This window comes from Danio aesculapii, chromosome 6 (assembly GCF_903798145.1).
Source record: "Danio aesculapii chromosome 6, fDanAes4.1, whole genome shotgun sequence".
NCBI classification, from domain to species: domain Eukaryota; kingdom Metazoa; phylum Chordata; class Actinopteri; order Cypriniformes; family Danionidae; genus Danio; species Danio aesculapii.
Window position 1 is genome coordinate 42,654,080 of NC_079440.1, and position 22,999 is coordinate 42,677,078.

At 34.3% G+C, this 22,999-nt stretch overlaps 1 protein-coding gene across 4 annotated transcripts in view; it reads right to left on the reverse strand.

The window, feature by feature from the left end:
• Positions 1 to 22,999, reverse strand: part of col7a1 (collagen, type VII, alpha 1) — a 127,916-nt gene that overhangs the window by 98,516 nt on the left and 6,401 nt on the right. For all 4 annotated transcript variants that reach the window (XM_056460236.1, XM_056460238.1, XM_056460237.1 and 1 more), the window contains exons 2-12: positions 18,974 to 19,055; positions 15,537 to 15,717; positions 13,602 to 13,758; positions 12,085 to 12,178; positions 11,823 to 11,981; positions 11,520 to 11,677; positions 8,682 to 8,811; positions 8,464 to 8,583; positions 4,668 to 4,823; positions 1,445 to 1,564; positions 1,141 to 1,290 (exon numbers count right to left, since the gene is read on the reverse strand). In XM_056460236.1, the coding sequence (XP_056316211.1) occupies positions 1,141 to 1,290; positions 1,445 to 1,564; positions 4,668 to 4,823; positions 8,464 to 8,583; positions 8,682 to 8,811; positions 11,520 to 11,677; positions 11,823 to 11,981; positions 12,085 to 12,178; positions 13,602 to 13,758; positions 15,537 to 15,717; positions 18,974 to 19,055 (1,507 nt within the window). The remainder of the gene's footprint in view (positions 1 to 1,140; positions 1,291 to 1,444; positions 1,565 to 4,667; positions 4,824 to 8,463; positions 8,584 to 8,681; positions 8,812 to 11,519; positions 11,678 to 11,822; positions 11,982 to 12,084; positions 12,179 to 13,601; positions 13,759 to 15,536; positions 15,718 to 18,973; positions 19,056 to 22,999) is intronic.

Sequence of the window (22,999 nt, forward strand, 5' to 3'; positions counted from 1 at the left end):
ATCTGTCCACATGTTGTTGTTCCTTCCTGTGTTTAAGGCACACCAATGGTTTACATCTTGTGGTGAACCCTCTGTATTCACTCTGGTGTTGTCTTCTCTTGATTGTTGACTCTGACACACATACACCTACCTCCCGCAGAGTGTTCTTGATCAAGCCAACTGTTGTAAAAGAATTCTTTGGTCATCCACCACAATTGTTTCCGTGGTCTTCTTGGTCTTTTGGTGTTGCTGAGCTCACTAGTGCGTTATTTCTTTTTAAGAATGTTCTAAACAGTTGTTTTGGTCACGCCTGATATTTTTGCTATCTCTCTGATGTGTTTCTTTTGTTTTTTCAGCCTAATGATGGCTTGCTTCACTGGTAGTGACAGCTCTTTGGATCTAATCTTGAGAGTTGACAGTAACAGATTCCAAATGCAATCTGCTCATTGTTGATGGATTGATGGAATAACACACACCTTGCCATTGAACAGCTTAGAAGCCAATTGTCCAATTACTTTTGGACCCTTAACAAGTGGGAGGCACATACGCAAACTGTTATAATTCCTACAGTGTTTACCTGATTTGGATGTGAATATCATCAAATTAAAGCTGAGAGTCTGCAGTTAATATTGTTTGTTTCATTTCAAACCCATTGTGTTGGTGTACAGAGCCAAAAATGTTATAATTGTGTCGATGTCCAAATATTTATGGACCTAACTGTATATTTTTGCAATATGAATATATTGCTCTATTTCGAAAGATTTAATTCATTTAGATTTATTGGGATGAACAAGTCTTTTTCTATGTGGTGCATTTGCATACATTATAATAAATAAATACATAAATAAACACTGCTTTATGGTTTTCTGGGGAGTCTAACAGTATTCAAGTACAGAAATTGAACAATCAAGTATAAAATACCATGGTCATCGTTGTATAAATAATAAAAAAATAGCAATATCTTTATCGTTTACTCTTTAATAAGTCATATAATCCTGCGACGTGACTATTGCGGATACACACATTGCGATATCGATGCTTCAACAATATATATCGCTCAGCTCTAATAACATTATATCAATTCATTTTATTTAGATCTTTATTTTAGAAATACTTCAGTGATAATTTCCACATCAGTGTATCAATTTGTGTGTTGTATACCTATCTTAAAACGTGTAGTGGCTGCAGGTCCTTCAGCTTCTCCATTGTAAAGAGCGATGACCGTAACAATGTACTCTGTGTCTGGTCTCACATTCCCCAGAGTATGAGATTCACTGTCCCCTCTTAGCTCTACAGTCTCCACATCATTTCCTGAAAGAGACACAGGCAAAAAGACTCTATTAAAGAAGTAGAAATCTACTAAAAAAAACAAGAGAACTATAAATCCTTATCATTGAGTGATATATTGTTTAGGAATGTAAAAAAAGAATTTATGAAAAAAATGAGCTTAGATTGGGATGCTGACCTGTGAAAGGGCCCCACACGACTCTATACGCTCTGGCTCCTGTCACTCCTGTCCAGCGAACTCGAACGCTGCTGCTTGAGATGGTTTCAACTGAGAGCTGCTGCACTCCCTCTAATCGCACTGTAAACATTGAAGAGTTGACAAATAAGCATGTAAACCTTAATGATGGAGGAGGAGACAATGTAAGCCCAAAGTACACTACAGTTCAGCATAAATCCTCACATGATAAAAATGATTCTTTGAACCTACTTAAAAAAATGACTGTAATTTGTTACAGCGATTATTTTTAGTTTTTCCTCAAACTTTAATTTAGCTTTGGATCAAATTTTCAATTTTAAAACAAATTTAGGAAAACCTACTTTTTCCTTACCTTAAAGTCTAATTTTGCTTTTGAAATATTCATTAAACTATAGTTTTGACTCGGTTGAAACTGAAAAATACCATTTAATATTAATAAAATATTTATTCTGCCCAATGGGGAAAAGACATTTACTCCAAGGTAAAACATTTGTTTATAAAAACCATTAATTCATTTAATTTCCTTCGGTTCAATTTAAATATTGATTTTGGTAAACACTATTTAAATAAAAGTAAAGATTTACTTTGGACTAAACTATAACAGATTTATGTAATGTTAGGCTTTGCTATTGCTAGCTATTTTATTTTCAAGATCTGAGATGCTTTCGGATGGTAATTAAACTCACATTTGAAATACACAAAAACTGAAGAGCACATAAGCAGTACCTGAGGGTATCTTTGTTAAAATAACTTCATAGAGTACTTTTGTTGTTGCCGCAATGTGACGTAAATGGAAACATGTTTCTAAAATGTTGCAGATGATTAGGACAAAAACCCAGATTACATTACATGAAAAACATTTAGAATGTTTACCTTGTCTAATCAATATTTACTTTGACCACAGTCCATCTTCACATTTGAATCAAGTAATGGCAGATGGCAAAACAGTAGGCTCATTTGAGGTGCGCCTCGCCTTGACTGCATTGTAGACGAGAGCAGGTGTCTGCAGTTAGAGAAGGGCTCAAAAATACATCAGAAGTCAGACACTTCCCGAATCTCGCTGTTTCTTCCCGAATCGTTTGTTCACTTCCCGAATCTCACTGGAAACATCATCAGTGGCGGAGATCACGTTCGCATTTTTTATCGCGAACGAATAACCTCATAAAAAAATACTGTGGTGATTTATAGTAAATATTATAGCGTTTCTGAACATGTTTTTCAGTATTGGTTTATGTTTATAGTTGTTGTGATACCAGAGCAACTATAGAATTTAAATAGGCTATTTTTATAATATGGTTCAAAAACAATATAGTATTCCTATAACTTACTATATCCATGTATTGGATTTACTTTCATGAAGTAACGTTGCATAAAAAATTACAATACAAAATTCACACAAACATACAAAAAAGTGAAAATGACAACAAACGGGACTTTAAACTAAGAGAGAAATATAATACTGCACATGCACATCCTAATGACTTATTAGTAACATTTAGTTATATTAGATCACGTTATGTTTTTACAAAGATGTGTTTTGTTTTTGTTTGCGTGTAAATCTAAATAAATAACCATATGTAATGCTCTTTATGACTTTTTTTTAATTATCAACGAAAATACAAAAATGGTATTTAACAAAGTCAGGTATAAACCTTAGTAAAAAAACAGAAGATAGAGAATAAGGTGTAATTTGTCAGTCTCATCCAATGAGCATTAAGCTGTGTCGTCAGCCAGTCGTTTCCCATCATGCTTTTGATGAGTGTAGTCTTTGGAGAGCAACTGCTGCCGACTGCTCAATCCGAGGTACCCGCCTAGCCATCGCGAGAGTTTTTTGGCGCACGTCAGCGTGACATCAGAGCGAAGAGAGGGCACCTCAGACACATTTCCAACCGGCATGCATCTTGCGGTGATCATCGGTGATCGATTCTGTGCAGATTTTGGCCATCTCAAACAAGCCTACTATCTGGTCAGGAAGTGATGTCATGTAGTCACATGACATGAAAACTGATGGTTTAAAGTAAAAATAGTACTTTGATAAAAACTAATGCTCTTAATTTTTCCTAGTATTTTTTTTACTTTAAGGAAAATTTTATAAAACTTATTAAAATCAGAATCTATACATTTCCACTTAATCCAATCCAAAAATCTACTTTGAATGAAAGACTCAGTAGTTAAATTTTTTTCAGTGCTCTAGTTTAAACAAGTAAATATACATTTGTATCTCTCAAAACTTTTAAAAAGAAAAGGCACAGACACAAGTAAATATCTTTTTAATATCGTTCTTCTGGATTTCCCATTATTATTTTTTTTTATAAAATTTTTTGGGGGGTTTTTACCCTTAATGCTATGTGTCGATGCACTTAACCACTAGGCTCATCTTCAGGTAGAGAAAATAACACTAACTTTCCCTCACACTTCAAAGCACAGTGTCTACGCGGGACTCAACCAGGGTCTGCTACAGTGTTTGTCTTCCTTTTTTCTTTCTACAGTGTTTGTGGGCAGGGCCGAGGTTTAAATTTTCCCAGGTCTGTGCACGCAACAAATGGGCGGGGCTTGAGGTTCATATCGACTTCACACCGACACGGCTAAAGACTCATTACAGTAGCGATTCATTCGAACCACTATGAGTCAACTCTTTTATAGCTGAATCAATAGTTTTAAACACAGCGCACTTTCAGATTTAAGCTGGATATTCAACTTCACTTAGTGCTGTGTTACACACTGCCTGGAAGGTCATTTTTAAAAACCCATAATAGGGGCTCTTTAATTATTGGTAACATATGACAGAAATGTCAATTAAAAATTTATATTTTTAAGCATTTTATCATATTTATCATTTATCTGAATAGTTGTTTTTACAATAGTCCAAATATATAGTTTATTGATGACTTTTCAGACCCTCAGATATTTATGCTTATATTTAAGGGCTGAAAACAAGCAATATTTTTTTATTAATTATTGTTATGTTCTGCAAATAAATTATCTAAATTGTAACACTCTTATTTGTTACTATTATTTGCAGTTTATTTTTTTTAAACTGTAATACATTTTTAGCATTTTTATTTTTGATGAACAGCATTTATATGAAATCTCAATCTTGTAGCGATTTTAATAACTTTACTGTAAAACAGAACTATTAATAACTTTAAAAATAAAATAATCACATCAATTTTAATCTTTTGAACAGCAGCCTATGAAGACTCACATGTACGGGCAGTCAGGGAAGCTGGTGAGCCACTGTTACGAGGAAATAGAGGTAACAAGTTGATTGCATATTCTGTGTTTGACTTGAGGCCAAGCAGATTCAGCGAAGTAGACTCCGCCCCCACAGACTGCTCCTCCAGTCGTGCCGCAGGCTCACCTGTAAACCAATCAGACAACACAAATCATGAATTATGCCATGCACAAGAAAACGGCAAACAGTGGTTCCAACTATGGTTTGCAGCGCAGAATTAAATTAGCAAAGAAGAGTGTGAAAAACTGAATGATATAATATAGAGTCAAATGAATACTCAGGAGTTACTTGTTTGAATCTGTCTGGGAAATCTTCCACTGAATGAACTCACTGAACTCATCCGTAGCTATTGAATCAACACACACACTTCAATGTCAATAAACTTGCTGCCAAAGAAGCAAAGATGCATTATCTTTTAATCTGTATGAGAACATTAGATGTCTTTTCATAGTCATCCACTCTTTTTAATTTTTTTTAAGCAAAACAAAAGCATTTTTCTTACATAAAACATTTTTGAATGACTTATTCTTAAGACTAAAAAAATCCTTTTTATTTTAGAAAATATTATGTACATTTATAATAAGGGATGTTGTGCTTGATTAGCTTGGGATCAAATCATACAAATCCAGTTAATGCTGTGTTTCTAATAACAATTTCTAATAATCGATCTCTCAATATTTTAACCCACTATTCTAGTCATAGTAAAAATGCCATGAGTTTTATATTATGTTTATTTATAACCATACATTTAGTGTTCAACTCCCTTGGCACCTATTTTACCCCCTTTACAAGATGTAAGATAAGCCTTTGGTGTCTCCAGAATGTGTCTGTAAAGTTTCAGCTCAAAACACCCATCAGGTTATTTATTATAGCCTCCAGAATTGGTGTCTGATTATACTGTAGCTGTTTTGTAGCCTGTGGCTTTAAATGAAAATAAGCTTGGAGTTTAGCCAATTAGGGAAGGGTACTGGAGAATTATTGCTGACTAAACATTACTTACAGTAGCATAATTTAACTGACCAACCTTTTCTAATTTGCAATATTTGATATTCGTCTGCACAGTTGGCAATCTCACATGAGAAATGCTTGTGTTTTCGCCCAATAGTACAACGCAGAGCAGAGGCTCGTGCTAAGCGCACATACATAGCTCGTGACATAGACTCGCGCGCACACACAGCTTGCAAGCTTGTGGAGTGGCGGAGAGAATCAAACGGGCTGTATTTCCCGAGTGGACACCGACAATGCCTGTTGCAACAAACGCAACAAGTTGTTTTCATGTATAAGCGGAAACGCAAGCAATCTGGCTAAGCATTTTTCAAAAGTGCATTAACTGCCAGAAACTTCTGCCAGAATAGACAAACATGCAGATTTTTCTACAGAAGAATGGTTAAAACTGATTGTGATTTTCCTTTAAACCATTGTACATTCTTTTACAGGAAAATTTGTATTTATTTGTTTTACAATTATTGGTTTTGTTTTATTTTACATTAAAAACATAATAATAAAATGAAGCGTTGTTAATTCTGTTCAATTTGTTTTTTCATTAAAAAAACACTACAAAAAGTACAGATAAGAGAACCGGTAAAGTATCGAACTGATAAGTGGTATCGATAAAAGTAGTAATACCCTTAAAACCTTAACGATACCCATCCCTATTCCCAATACACAAAATTGACAGCAAAAAAATCTTCTTTGTTCTATTGTAGACTGAAAATTATTTGCTGCTTGTTCAAACTACTTATTTGAAATGAGTTGAAACAACACAATTCTTCAGATTTTTGGGGGGACAATTTAACTGTTTTATGTTCAATCCACATAAAAGTGTTAAGTTAACTTAATCGATTTGTGTTGGGACAACATAAATGTATTGTGTGGAACCCAGCATTTTTTTTCAGTATAAGCAATCTTGCAATATTTTATTCCACTGTTCTAGTCATAGTAATGCTGCCATTGACTTTTGTACTGTTCCTGTTAAAGCCAATAAAAATGCACAAATGATGACTTTCTATTCTAAAAACCCCAATAATGGTAAAAGAGTGTATATGAGGCAGTAAAGTGGACAGTATCATTTTAAATGAAATCAGTGTTTCAGCATCTGTTCATTTGCATTAAACGCTGAGCTTAGACAGACATGTTGAAACATATTCCTCTGCTTTCAAAAACTAACCTTATTAAAGACAAGGCCACACCTAACCTGACAGATCTGTTCCCTGAATGCCAGCTCATACCTGGATGCCAACCAGGTAAAAGAAAGCTGGCACACCTTTAAGCAATAGCAATAATAAAAAAAATGCCTTTGGGAAACAAAAATCACATTCTCAACCCTGCCATCTCCTTTTCATCAGACTGCTAAAATCATTAGTTAGCAGCACTTGCTAAGGGGATAATCACTGTTACTGCTGCTCAAGCAAAGAATAAGGGATTTATTTAAAATCCTCTCCCTAAGCATTGCATTTGGTGTGTAACTCGTTTCTGCAGCACACATGAATATAAAGTAATGTGCATTTTTGAGGAGATGAGCTTGTGTTGTTTTTAAATGTAATATTTTTGTTTTAGCAAACAGATACTGGACAACACACTGTACACAGGAAATGTATGGCAAGTTTGCAATTAAATGTGAAAAAAACGTGTAACTTTAATTTGAAAAATAGGGGTTTTGTGATTTAAATTACATTAACTGCATTTACCTGTATATAGGGATTATGGTGGTACAAAATCTCGAGGTAAAATAGGCTAATTAAACAAAATTAATTTCAAACTAACCTAAAGGCTGGCTCGTACACACCGGGATGCTTTTCGTTTGTGTTTATTGTCGGCGACGTTTTTCCACATTCAAACCCAAGCGATTTTCACTGGCGTCAAATGGCTCGTTTCCACTGACTGGTACGGTACGGTTCGGTTTGGTACGGGTCACCTTTATCAGGCTTGCGTTTCCACTAACAAGGGTACCTATATATATATATATATATATATATATATATATATATATATATATATATATATATATATATATATATATATATATATATATATATATATATATATATGTGTGTGTGTATATGTATATATATATATATATATGTGTGTATATATATATATATATATGTATGTAATTCCAATATTAGAAAAAATAAACATAAAAGCGGCAATTTTTCCAATATTTTAAAGTAAATGTTGCATATATGACATATTTTAGAAAATGTGAAATACAAATTAACTTGTATGTCATATACAGTATGTAATTTGCATATATTGCCATACTGTATATCAGATTTATATGTGGGTTTGCTATTAAAAGAGTTAAAATATTACTGTGAAATGATATGGAACCAAGAAATAGTCAGGGTCCCCACTCTTTCATTGACACCAAATTCAAAGACTTTTTAAATCACTAGTATTTTAAATCGAGCAGCTTTGTAACTCATATCACCAGCATATACTGTATAGGACCATGAAAGCCTCTCCTGTACTTAACATTTAACTTATACTTAATATTTACATTAAAATGTCATAATAATGATGTTTTTAATGTCATTTTTAAAAATGTTGACCTTTTTAAACAACCGTTTTAAAGTCATGTTCAAGAACTTTTTGAAAGTAGCAGAGAACAATTGTTGATATAACACCAGAAATGTTAAATTCAAGCCCTTTCAAGGACCTATGTTTGTTTTTAAGGACTTTCCAGGTTTTAAATTCATGTCTAAAAAACAAGCATTTTCAAGAAGCTAGGGAACCCTGAATAGCATTCATATGGATCTTATCTCACCTGTAGGTCCATAGGTGATTCTGTATCCCTGCACTTGCTCAGCTGGAGCATCCCAGGCCAATGCCAGAGAAAAAAACCCAGCCTGCACCAGTCGCAGTGTTGTCACGCCCAGAAGAGGCTCTAGAGGGTGGATTGGGGTTGAGAGAGAACGAGTTGTTTTAGGAGATACTGGATGTTGAATTAGACGAGCCAATATTTGTGTTGTGTGCAGTTCTCACTTGTTCGAGCCTTGGCAGACACTGACTCTCCTAAGCTGTTTGGATACTGAGCAATAACGGTGATCAGGTAATCTGTGCCTGAACGCAGCTCGCGTGCATTGTAGCTCTGCTGATTGTTTGGTATTGTTTCCTGCAGGGCAAAACATAAAGGCTCACCGGAGAACACTATACTGTACATTTCTATAACAGCACTGCCATTACCCAGCACGCATTTTTTGTTTTAAAAAGATGTCTAATAGATGTCTAATAGATGTCTAAACATAGTCGTCTTGGCTAAAACAAGGCTAAATTTGGGCTGTCAGTCAAAATCTAATAGATGTCTAAGAATAGGCCAAAACTAGACTAGTCATCAAATAAACAGAAATGAATAACTATACATATAAACTCTGTCTAATCTGTCTTTTTGATGACTTGTCTAGATTTGGGCTATTCTTAGACATCTATTGGATTTTCACTGACAGCCCAAGTTTAGCCTTGTTTTAACCAAGCTGTCTATGTTTAGATGTCTATTATGCCTCATTCACACTAGCAGCGACTTTGCAGCTGCCTGTCGTTCTGGGTGTAGGTCTACAGCACGGAGAATACAACTGGCCTCTGAGCAAGCTGAGAGAGGATCACATGAGCTCTACTAGTGCTCCTATTGGCTGTCGCTCAAGAAAGTTGCTCTTCATTTGCATAAAGCTGAAGGATTCTCAACATTGTCAAGTTGCTCGACATGCCCACCTCAGTCGCTCACTCTCTGTTGAAATGAACGGTGGATTTACGCTTTGCCACTGCAAGTCACTCATAGTGTGAATGTGACTTAAGGGGCTGATCACACCGAACGCGCATTTACGTTTCAAAAATATGAGGCGCACCACACTGCCTTTTTTGCTGACAAGAAAAAACACTTTTTTATGTTGCTAGGCAATGACTGGATCAGATGGGTATTGTGTGAGAGTGTTGCTGTTGATATTAATATACCTTTAATAAATTATAATATTGTGATATTCAAGATTTGAGAAGTCATACTGCATTGGATAACTCAAAATAGCAACCACAAGTCTCTCCTTCATCTCCAAAAGTCTCCGTTGTTGTCTTGACAATACACACCCTGCCGGCACTTCAACGGAAACCCCACCTCTGCTTTCCTTTGGTTGGAGAATGAAAACTGAATGAAATTAAAAAAACATTCAAAAAGGCGCCTCTCAACGCATAAAGCGCGTTTGGTGTGATCGCCCCCTAAGACGTCTATGAAACACAAAATTCTTTGCTGGGTATAAACTAAAACTAAAATGACTTGTTTTAAGTAATATAATGGCTGAAAGTAATTTGACACATATAACAGAAAAAAACAGATGCCATCAAAAAAAAATAATTAATAACTTTGCCTTGGCAACTAATTAAAAAACAAGTGATATATACTGTATATACAGTTCTAATCTGCACGCTATATGAGAAGCTTTTATTTAATGTACACATTGCTAATCTAACTAGGGAGCTGAAACTGAAGCTTGGCTCCCAAATTTTACTTTTAATGCAAAAAAAACTTGTGGAAGCTCCTTTTTTATTTGAGCTTGGTTGTGGTGATATATTACACATGTATGCGGCATCTTTTATTCTAACAAGAGTTTGTATATCAAGCTTGATTACATTTTATTACAAATGCAAAATCCCATACTCATCATTGCATTTTATATGAGATGGTGGGCTGGACATCACTGGTTGTACGCAGAAAACAGCACTGGTACATTTTCACAAAACTGCATTTTCTTATTGTTTCTTATTTCTTATTGTAAGACTTAAAACTAAATAAAATTGTGTCTTTCTATGAATTTAAAGGCATTATAAAGAGAGCAGTATTGGAAGCATGTGATTGTTTTTGTTGAGAGGACTGATGTTATGTGGTGTTTATGTATTTTAAAATAGCTTTACTGTATGCCTGTTACCTTGGCCAGGTCTCTCTTGTAAAAAATTTTAAATCTCAGGCTTCCTAGTTAAATAATGGTAAAATAAAAATAAAATGTATAATTATTCACTAATTGTTAGTGATTTATTTTCTATTTTAAATATTACCCAAATGATGTTTAACGGAGCAAGACTTTTTACAGTATTTCCTATAATATTTTTTCTTCTGGAAAGTCTTATTTATGTTTGACTATAACAAAAGCAGTTTTTAATTTTTTTAAACCATTTTAAAGTCAATATTATTAGCCCCCTTAAGCAATATTTTATTCAATTGGTGACAGAACAAACTATTATCCTTAGAAATGTGTTGAAAAAACACCTTTCTCTGTTAATCAGAAATTTGGGGGGGAAAAGCATTCAAATTTAGCAGCTAATAAATCAACTGTATATTAAAAAATACTAAAATACATAACTAAATTAATAAAAAATTACAAGTAATAAAAATAAAATTAATTTGAAATATAGACAAATACTACAATAGCATATACATATTAAAAGTATATAAATAGTATTATAAAGGGAAATTTATATTCATAATATATAAACACACAGAGAGACAAATTGTGAGGTGCAATATTTTTTTGCATTAAAGCAAATTAAATTAATGGAGAAATGTGTCAGCTTCTGCCAATATTTGGATTTACTGAATGAATGCACATGCATTTATATATTGTATACAGTTTTATCCAAATCAACTTGCTAATCAAAAGCAGACACTAATATGTAATTTTTCACACATCCAACAGTATCAATAGTATACAATCTCAGGTTGGCTCAAAATGGAAACAAGGTTAGGAGACAAGCCAAAGCATTGCTTATAAAACAATAAAACTCTCAGGTATTTTAATACCCCAAAATCCAACACTTATTTAGGACAAGCATTCCTCTCACCTGGCGGAGCTCTGCAGTGACTGGCTGACCCAGGGCAGATAACGGTCTGTACTGAACCACATAGCCACTTACAGGCCCTCCTGCAGATGTCCATCGAAATCTCAGTGAATCAGGGGTCTCACCCAATACCTGCAAGTCTGATGGACCAGTGTAGGCTTCTGATGAAGAAACATGGTCGAATCATACAAATTGATGACTTTCTTTTAGGAGAATCAAATAAAGTATCTCACAAAATTCCAATTGCACAAATCAATTTATAAAAGCATAATTTATTTGCACTGTGTATGTCTAACTCAAGCTTACCATCACTAGAGTAAGAGCCTCCACTTGCCGTACACACGCGTCGAGACACTAGGGGCAGTAAAGAGCTGAGAGCCCTGAAGTTCCCAATCTGAGAGGTGAACTCACTTTGAGGAGGAGAGGCGATGAGCTTCAGCTCAGCTGGATCTGCACTCTTTATACCTGAGAAATGCAGAGAGAGAAACAAGCGTAATGTATTTTTAATCTGCCCACAGTGAATCTGCACATGCACTTACGTTTACAGGGAAAACCACACAGCTCTTACCCACTGCAAATATTTTGACTCCAAGACCACGCAGCTTTTGAGAAGGTTCCAGCACATTGTCCTGAGATTTACCATCAGTAATGAGAATAGAGATCTGAAAGAAAAAGACAATATGATCAGTCTACATTATGTGTACATACATATATATATATATATATATATATATATATATATATATATATATATATATATATATATATATATATATATATATATATATTTATTTAAATTTTTTACTGATGATTATTCTAAAAGCATAGACATCCTTAAAAACAACTCCTTAAAAGACTTCAAAATTAACCTACAGTACACTACAGGTTTTTTTTTTAGATATTTTTGGTATAAAAATATATAAATTATATATATTAAAAATTATTTAGATTATTTTTTTTATTTATTATTATTATATATATTTTAATTTATATTACTTAATAAGTATATTTAATATTTTTCCTGTGATGGCAAATCTCATTGTTCATAATAAATCTTTTAATATACGCTGATTTTGGTGCACAAGAAATATTTTACAATTATGATTTTTGAAAAAAAAACTTTTAAAACAAAATTGAAATAATCTATTTTAACACTGTCACTTCATCAGTTTAATCTTAATCTATGCTGAATAAAAGTATTTAATAATTTTCAGGGTTTCTGCAGATTTCACCAAGTTCAAGTTAAATTTAAGACTTTTAAAGAAATTTTAAGACCATTATGAATGAAATTTTAGACTCATAAAGGGCTGAACTCTAAGGAATTTTTCAAACAGCCCAGATGGAAGAAATTTTTATTTGACATATCAAAATAATAATAATACAATAATAAATTAATATTAAAAAATGTAAATATTTGAGATATTTCTTAGCCAAATATTTTAAATATTGTATAAAAACAAGCAAACTCTACTTGTATCCATGCACTTTTTTTCCAACATAAACTTTCTTTAAAATAAAATAAAAAATAAATGTTTTACATTTTTTAAAAACAATAAGAAACTAAATCTATGAACAACAATCTGTCCAGGCCAGTGTCCTCAGCAGTAAATACATGGAGCACTTTTAAACAAATGTTTTTGTAAGGAAAATAATTAAACCCCTATTACAAATAGAGTTAAAATTTACCTTTTTAAATAGAAAGTTTAACGTTTTATTGAGATGGAATGTTGGTGATTGTATGAGTTTTGTTCAGATTGGGTAGCTATACATAAATAAAGAAAAATTAAGACTTGTTTAAAAAAGATTTAAGACCTACAACACAATATTTCAGTAAAGTTAAGGCTAAAATTTGGATTTTGGGATTTAAGATATATTAAGACTTATTAAGACCCAGCTGTGATTTCTGTGAGAAGCTCACTTGGAAACCCTGATTTTATAAAACCTCTCACTGATTATGATCTTACAGCTTTGATCAATAGTGTACGTTATGTACAAATACGTCCTTCAAACCCAGACAGTTATTTACACACTTACAGTCCATGTCAAAATGTCAAACCAATCAACATGTCATAATTCCCAGTTCACCTTTGGTACATCTCGGATAGAGGCCGGGCTGAAGAAGTTGTCTGCGATGTATTTGAGACCAGCTCCAGTGCGCGTGTTTCCCCCTTTATAATTGATATTCTCTACAGCAGTAATGAGCTCAGTGCCATTCAGGTATGCAGTGAATGTAAACTCCACCCTGATTGTCAGAAAATTCACAACTATAATCAACAAACATCCCAACAATCTATCACACACACACATCCACCTTTACTGTTCATACTGTAACAAATGTAGTCCATTAAACAACCCCCATCTGAACTGTTTCTTAAGATAAAACTAAATACAAATCGAATATATTAAAAAATTGTACATACTGTCAAATAAAACATCTCTAATAAATATGATATTTTACATTTTCAACTTTTAACTTTAAATAAAATAACTTCTCCACAAAGACTCAAGGCCTGTCTGAGTTATGTTAGTAGTAGTGTGTTGTCCGAGGTTCATGGATCTAATACACTCATGGATCTAATACACTCTACCTGACAAAAGTTGTCACATATCCAAGTTTTAGAAACAACAATAATAACTTGACTTCTAGTTGATCCTTTGGTATCAGAAGTGGCTTATATAAAAAAGGCAAAGACTTCTAGACTACGCTTATTTTACCAAAATGTAATGTGATTATGTCTTGATTTTTGATTATTTAATTAGGACAGTAAGGTCTGACTTTGCTTAGACAAAAGTCTTTTCACTTAACAGAAATAATGTACAGTATAGAATATAAAGTCATGGTGCAGTGGAAAAATAATTAATATCGTGTATGATTCCAATGAGCTTGGAGGATTTCATCCATACATCTCTGCAATGACTCAGATAATTTATTAATAAAGTCATCTGAAATGGCAAAGAAAGCATTCTCACAGGACTCCCAGAGTTCATCAAGATTATTTGGATTCATCTTCTGGGCTGCTTTCAGGAATTTGTAACCCCAAACCATGATTTTTCCCTCACCAAACTTGACTGATTTCTATGAGGATCTTGGGTCCATGCAGGTTCCAATAGGTCTTCTGTAGTATTTGTGAGGATTGGGATGCAGTTCAACAGATGATTCTTTGAAAAATCTACCTTCAGCCATATTTCCAAATGATCAACTAGAAATCAAGTTAATATTTGTTACTTTTACAACTGGGATCGACAACAGCTAGTGTACTGATGCACATGCAATTTCCTCCCCAAGTGTTTACATTCACAGACAAAACCAGCATAATGTGAACTTGTGTTTGTGTGTGCTTTGGGCATAAGCTAAACAGTTGAAATATTTAATAGAAAACGCAAAAGAGAAATGATTTGCTCAGACAGTCAGCTTTCTGTGTAAGCACTCTTAGAAAATGATACTAGTTTAAACTAAAAAGGCTTTAAAATAATTGCAGATGCTTTATTCGTTGTTGAGGAAGCATCCAAAGCATAAAGCTAGTAATACACAACCCACTTCTAAAATGGGGGTGGGAAGCAGCAGCTCATTTACATTTAAAGTGATAGTTTACCCAAAAAATCTAATTGACATCTTCATTTATTCTCCCTCATGTGGTTTTAAGCCTTTATGGGTTTCTTTTTTTATGTTAAACACAAAGAAAAATTTTAAAGAAAGCTGGTTGCTGGCACCCATTGACCTCCATAGTAAATACTATAGACGTCAGTGGTATCAGCAACCAACATTCATCAAAATATCTTAATTTGTGCTCAACAGACGAAAGATACACAAATAATTTTCTGAACGAACGAAGGGAGAGTAAATGATGACATTTTTTATTGTTTGATTGACAATCCCTTTAATAAGGAAAAACACAAATTTCATATTATGAGCTGAATCTTCACAGAAACATTATGGGGGCACATGAGACTAATTGAAATTTTTATAAAAAGAACATAATAATATGCCTTTAAGTACACAGTACACAAGGACACACAGACCTGGCGGTATCGCTGTACTGTACGGCTCCAAAGCGGATGCCATTGGGTCCTACTGCTCTGGCAAAGGGTTTGACAATGCCTGCCATGAAACTCTTGACCAACATAAAATTGGCCCGGCCAATACTGGATGACCCATCCACTAGGAAAACAATGTCTGCTGCAACAACATCATTGCACTGGCCTGTAAACAGAGAAGGGGAAAAAACAATTAATACCAACACAATGAACACAACTGTTGCCGTTCCACTGAAAAAAAAAAAAAAAAAGATAAATATTTATAGCAAATGGCTTTGAACTCTGGATATGTGGGACATCATTAACACAAATACAGAATGTTTTCATTAGCGCAGCCAACATTAGATTAGTGTGACCAAAATGGGTCAACCACTGTCACATATACATTAAGGGACAGAAATACAGTGCTAATTCCTGATCCACTCAATATACAGCTAATTTTTACAGTTGAAGTATGAATGATTAGCCCTCCTGTGAATACTTTTTTCTTTTTCAAATATTTCCCAAATTATGTTTAACAGAGCAAAAGTTTTCTCACAGTATTTCCTAAAATATTTTTTTTTCTGGAGAAAGCTTTATTTATTTTATTTCGGCTAGAATAAAAGCAGTTTTTAATATTTTAAAAACCATTTGAAGGTCAAAATTATTAGCCCCTTAATCAATATTTTATTTACAATTTTCTACAGAACAAACCATTGTTATACAATGATTTGCCTAATTACCTTAACTTACCTAATTATACTAGTTAAGCCTTTAAATATAAATAAGCTACTATTGACTTGAAAAACATCTAGGAAAATATGATGTATTGTCATCATGGCAAAGATAAAAGAAATCAGTTATTAGTATGGCTGCACACACAGTATTGGAAAAATCTGACATTGCAATGTTTAGCTTTTCTGTTATATACATTGCGATGGGAATACAGCTTTATTTGGAAAGAATACTTCATTTTGGACTGATTTAGGCTGATTTTGTAGGTGAGCGAATCTCGAATATTATTTAAAAAATACCTTACAAGCATGGATAATTGCACTACATCAAAGGTAAATGTGAATTATACTTTTCTTGGAGAGTCTAACAGTACTCAGGTTCAGATATTGAATAATCAACACTGCATAGTCTTTATTGTGTATAATGTAATCCTGATTAAAGTTACAAGCATTATAATATCTGGTGGCCGGATGTTTTACACTCTGAAATGTTTACAGTCACAGACCTTAAAGGGATAGTTCACTCAAAAATAAATATTTACTCACCCTTCACTTGTTTCAAACATTTATGAGTTATTAAAATAGCTTCATTTTGTGTTCAACATAAAAAAGAAACTCATAAACGTTAAAACAAGTGAAGGGTGAAATGAAATCACTGAGTAACTTTATTTTGGGGTAAACTATTATTTTAAAAATGAATGTAGATGATAAACTTTTTCTCCATTATGATTAAACTCTGCACTGATTGTAATCAACTATAATCCCAACTCAATATTGCATATCCTGTGATGTGACTATTGCAGATATACACATTACCATATCAATGCTGAAACTATATATTGTGTTATTAGTTATTAAAACTATTATGTTTAAAAATGTCTTTAAAAAATCTTTCTGTTAAACAGAAATTGAGAAAAAATATATACAGTAAGGCTAATAATTCAGGAGGGCTAATAATTCAGGAGGGCTAATAATTCTAACTATATCTAAAATGCACAGCTACAAGAGGTAGACAAACATTTTGCTGTATGCCATTGTGTATGTGACACAACTTGAACTTCAGTATTTCCGTAAAGATCCACATCTGTGGCCTATTCAGATCATGTATTGAGTGAAGGATTATGGAAGGATCAGGGTGAGAAGACACACAGGAAATGACCACCACCACCCAGTCTGCTAAGCCATTTGAATCAAACAAAGCATCTGGGCCCATTTATTCAGCAAGTGATGTGCAGCTCAGTATGTCACCAGTCATTATATATATGGGTTTGTGTGACTCACCGTCTGTTCGGGTGAATAAATGCCCTCAAGGTAGGAAACTAATTAACCTGTTGTGTATTATTTGATCAATGAGTCACTGCTATCTTGATTTAGGGCATGATGGGATCTGTGTTCAATGTACATGCAGCATTTAAAATTAAGGATGCACAATATGCTGGGACCATCTTAGTTACCTAGGGATAATAGTGATTTTACAAAGTATTCTGTATTGATTGATATTAGATATATATCAGGCATATTTTACAGTCTTGCGGTGTGTAGGTGGTTGCTGTATGTTGTATTGTGTGTTTAAAAATGCATTAAATAATACATGAAATGTAAATATAACTAATATATTTCATTCATTCATTTACCTTAATCATTTTCCTTAGTCTCATTCTATTTTCCGTAGATTTAAGGGGTCACCACAGCATAAAAAAACCACCAACTATTCCAGTATATGTTTTACACAACGGATGCTTTTCAAGCTGAAACCCAGTACTGTAGTTTTTCTATTCACCTATAGCGCATGTCTTTTGACTGTGGGGAAACCGGAGCACCCAGAGGAAACCCACACCAACACAGAGAGAACATGCAAACTCCACACAGAAATGCCAACTGGCCCAGCAGGGACTCAAACCAGCAACCTTTTTGCTGTAAGGCGACAGTGCATCACTGTGCAGCCCACTAATAAATTTACAAAATGTAAATATTACAAATATTTATTCATAAATAGGGAGTTCATTCCACCGTGGTGATCCCTGATAAATCACACTTTTTTTTCAATTTTACAAATTTTTAATATCTGCTATTTTTCTTCTCAGCTATAATTTAACAATATTTTATGTTAATAAACAGCAACACTAGTATAATGAATGATAATAATGTGTGGATCTATAAATACATAGAAAAATACATAAATAAAATGTTGCTGTTGCCCCACAGCAAGAATGTCGCTGGTTTGAGTCCCGGCTGGGTCAGTTGGCATTTCTGTGTGGAGTTTGCATGTTCTCTCCATGTTGGAGTGGTTTTCCACCGGGTGCTCCAGTTTCCCCCACAGTCCAAAAACACGCTGTACAGGTGAATAGAATAAGTAGTGTATGTGTGTGAATGTGAGAGTGTATTTCCCAGCTGGAAGGTCATCCACTGTGTAAAACATATGCTGGATAAGTTGGCGGTTCATTCCGCTGTGGCGACCCTGGATGAATAAAGGGACTAAGCTGAAGGAAAATGAATGAATGAATGAATGAATCTGAAATGGCAAACTGCTAATTTAACAGTATTTCTTGTATGAAATGTATGTAATTTCAACATTTATAGATACATATGTCTCATTTTCATCACATAGGACTAAATTAAGCAAACTGATATTGCATGCTGTATGCAATATCAGAACATCATGCTTTGCTATGCACATTTCACTTCCTAAAAGAGTACATGAATCTTTACCTTGAGCTTTAGACAGCGATGGGAGAACCAGCAACACAGCAAGCCGCAGAGTCCATTGCAGCAAACACCCCATATTTAATTCCTACACATAATGACACACACAAATGAAAGAGGTCATCTAAAACCACCGATTATGCCATTAGCAAAGTGCACTGTTTCCAGTTTCAGCAGAAGTAACATAATGATCCTCCTTCAGGTGAAATGAATCTGACAAAAGCAGAAAAAAAGGTTTGCACCATAACCACAACACAAATGAAGAGGACGGGATGTTTTTGCAAAATATAAAAAATCTATTAAATTCTTTCAAGATGTGTTTGTGTTTGATGCAACACAATGAGGAGAGAAGATTTGCTTGAAAAAAACATTCCTATTATTGTTATCCTGATAACAGAAGTGCTCAAAATAATACGCTATTGTGTGGTTTAATATCCATAACAGAGTTGAAGGCATGTGCCTATTTATTAGCATGCTTCTGCTTGCACCGTTGCTGAAACTAAGAGCACACTTTCATTAAGCAGATCTCTTCCTTATACTGCACATTACACACACACTTATTACTTTTTTGTTACTATTTATGAGTAAAAATATGCAGGCTTGTGCCGTTCCTTTTTAACTGAAGTGGTCTAAACATCAATTGTTGCGTTTTGCTTGTGCTGAGTGTCACTATTTGCAAAGATGCCATTTTTAAAAAATACATTTCCAGAAGATGCGTCTGTTTTGATTTATAAACGGAGGAAACTGTGGTCCGCATTTGAAGTCACACTGGTTTGCACTCAACAATGTCTGCACTGGAAAAATGGCCCGCCTAAAAACGAGGTTGAAAAACTCACTGACAAACAGACACACACATAAAACACACATATGGACATTGTTAAACCTTCAAAGAACAGAGTCGGGAAAGCATAATTGAGTATGTATTGGATTATTTTTGTGGTGTCTCTTACTGGGAAACAGGAAGTTTTTTATTTACCTATATTTTACCTATATTTTATTTTTTTTAAATCTTAGTTGGATATTATCCATTTTTATAACTCTCCAAAAGTTTTTAGCCACTACTTTTAAAAATAACCAGACACCCAAAATACATAAATCCCAAACAGTTCTATCGGAAACCCACGCAAATAGACAGAAATGCAGACTAAACACTCCTCTAAACAATCAAACCTCCCACATACACACATGCGAGACACTTTTTGTCCTTTATTTTTTGTTGAGTGCACTTGTCCAAATCATCCTTTTATTGGGCCATTAATTAAACCACATGATGTCAGGTCCTACTAGTTTGATTAACTCATTGGCAATAAAACATGAGGAGTAGAATGCAGACTATTGTGATTATTGTCAATACACTTTATCCCTTAACACTTTTTATGTGGATTTTTATGTGGAAATCCTGTTTTAGTTGTTCTACCCATTTCCTATTAAACTCTCTCCCTTTCTATCAATATGTCTGTTCCTCTCAACACTGTTTGCATTAATTATAAGGATCCCGTCATCATGTGGCTCATGGAAAGGTAATTATAGCATTTATAAGTATCCTGACTGAACCGCATTTAAGTTTGATCTGCCAGATTGTCTCCAGCAGCCTCTCCCTTCCTTCATCCATCGCTCTCGCTTAACACCTGTGGTTTCACAGAATTTATTGTGCCGCTATCATTGCACATCTGAGGTCAAGAGAGCATGGCTATGGAGACCCCTATTGTTCAGTGCGCTACTTGCAAAATAGGACATTTTTTTGAAAGTGAGCCCAGTAGTTAAAAGTCAGCCCTGACTTTTTCAAACAAATAAAAATGGCTATTTAGTGTGTGGCTTAACATAAAAGACTGGGGAATTACAAATGCATTCTTGAGCCCTATAAAATGGATGCTGGGAGAAGAAACAACAAGAGGCCACTACAGTACACAACAAATACCAAATACACCAACTAAAATGTCAGTGTTCATTGTTGTGAAACACAGTCAAACTAGACTGAAATGTTTTGGATGAATACTCATGAATGTCATTAACTATTTTAAATGAGAAGTAACATTGAAAGTAACTTTTAAAAGAAAAGCATAAATGCATATTATAGTTCACCTCATAAACACAATAAATACTCAGAATATAACTGATTGACCACAGTTTTATGACAGGGACTTGATGGCAAACACTGGTGGGTTTAGTCTCATATTGTTTATTTATCACGAATAACTATTTTCTCAATATTAAACACAGTTTTAGCAAAAAAACAAACTTAAAGGGTTACAGAAGTCCATCCAGTACTGTAAAAAGCTGTCAGCATTACCAGTGTACTGTATTAGCTGCTTGGAACACAGATCACTGAACAACATATTTATGATATATAGTAAAGTCAATACCCTTTTTCATAACTAATGCAACATTGTCTTTTATAAATGACTAGCATATGCTATTTTGATTATGATCACACTAGCGCTTCACAATATTGGAAAAATCATGACATCGCAATGTGATGTGTGAACATAATTTCACAAGATCATAATTTTCACATTGATCCCGATTAGTTTTTAGGAGAGTGCATAAAATGTTAAAAAACAATTAAAATTGTATATATACAACATGCGCAGAAAATCTAGCCTGTGCAAATCGCTGGAGAACTACACATGTGCCACTGATTTGAACTACAACTCCCAGAAGACTTTGCACTCATCACTCCCGCCACAGCTGACAATCATTCAGACACTGACACACACACACACCACACTATTTATACACCTCACATTCTCATACTTTGCTGAGGCTTGTTCACTGTTATCCTGTAGTATCACAAAGCGTTAATCCTGTCTAGTTTTTGGTGTTTTGATCTTGCCTTGTTTTCCCATTACTGATTCTTCATCGCCTGTACTGACCATTCCCTAGTGGTGGGCAAAGCGAGGCTTCATGAAACACTGAAACAGTTGAGGCAAATTCAGTGAAGCGTCAAAACGTTTTGAAACCCATCTCTACAGTGACACCTAGTGGTCATTTTTTTATGTATTGCTCTGGAACAGCTTCAGCAAAGAAACAGTTAAAGGTGCAGTAGGTGATCTGCCAAAATGCTAACCAGTTAGCATATTATCTTCGAACGGCAGGGGAGGGACTGTGTTTAATAGCCACGCCCCCTGAAATCCCAAAAATGCGCGCACCATGACATGACAGCAGACAACCCACTAGTTCATGTCATTCACCAGTTAGTAATGTAGTTAGTGGTTGGCCGGCGGCGTACAGGAATTACACTCATTACTAAGCCACACTTAAATGCGAATATTCAGAGTAGCATGGTAAACAGTACAGGGAGGCTGTCATTGTTCAAAAATGTGACCAATGTGCGCTATTTACTGATGTTTTATTGTTAAACTAAATATAAATTTACATTATAGATGCTGTAAAAGGTCCCTTATGAAATTGAAAATAGTCACAATCTTTCACCAGGAGATTTCAGTGGCTGAACAACACTTCAGTGCATATAACCCATTCATAACAACACAATCTACATCAGCTTTGGGGGACTACAATAGTTTTAAAACAGAACATTACCTGTCTAAAAGAAATACTTTAGCCATGGTGTCATCCTTCCTCCAGCGTGCAAAACTAACTCCAATACTGTTTTAGGATTTTTAAAAAGTAAAAAAAAAAAAAATTCAGCATTTGATTTTACCGCGGCTGTGATTGTCTCGTGTGCACGTGAACACACGGCGCGCATGCAGGCGTGCACGTGCTAATGGCAGATATGCGTGAACAGAGATGCGCCATTGTACAAATCTGCATTTGCTGACAGACAGTTTGGGCTTCTTATCAGAATTATGGGAAATGTCAGCCCGACAATATTTAATTGGATGAAAATTTTTTTAGTTTTATGCCTTACCCAGAATCTAAAAATTCATATAAATACATTTAGATCATTTACTTTAATCTTTATTGGATTGTGAAGAGACTTTCAACCAGCACAACAAAACGTTTCTGAAGACAATCACCAACTGCACCTTTCAGCAAACTGAGGTATTAAACCCCATGCTGAAGAGTTTAGAC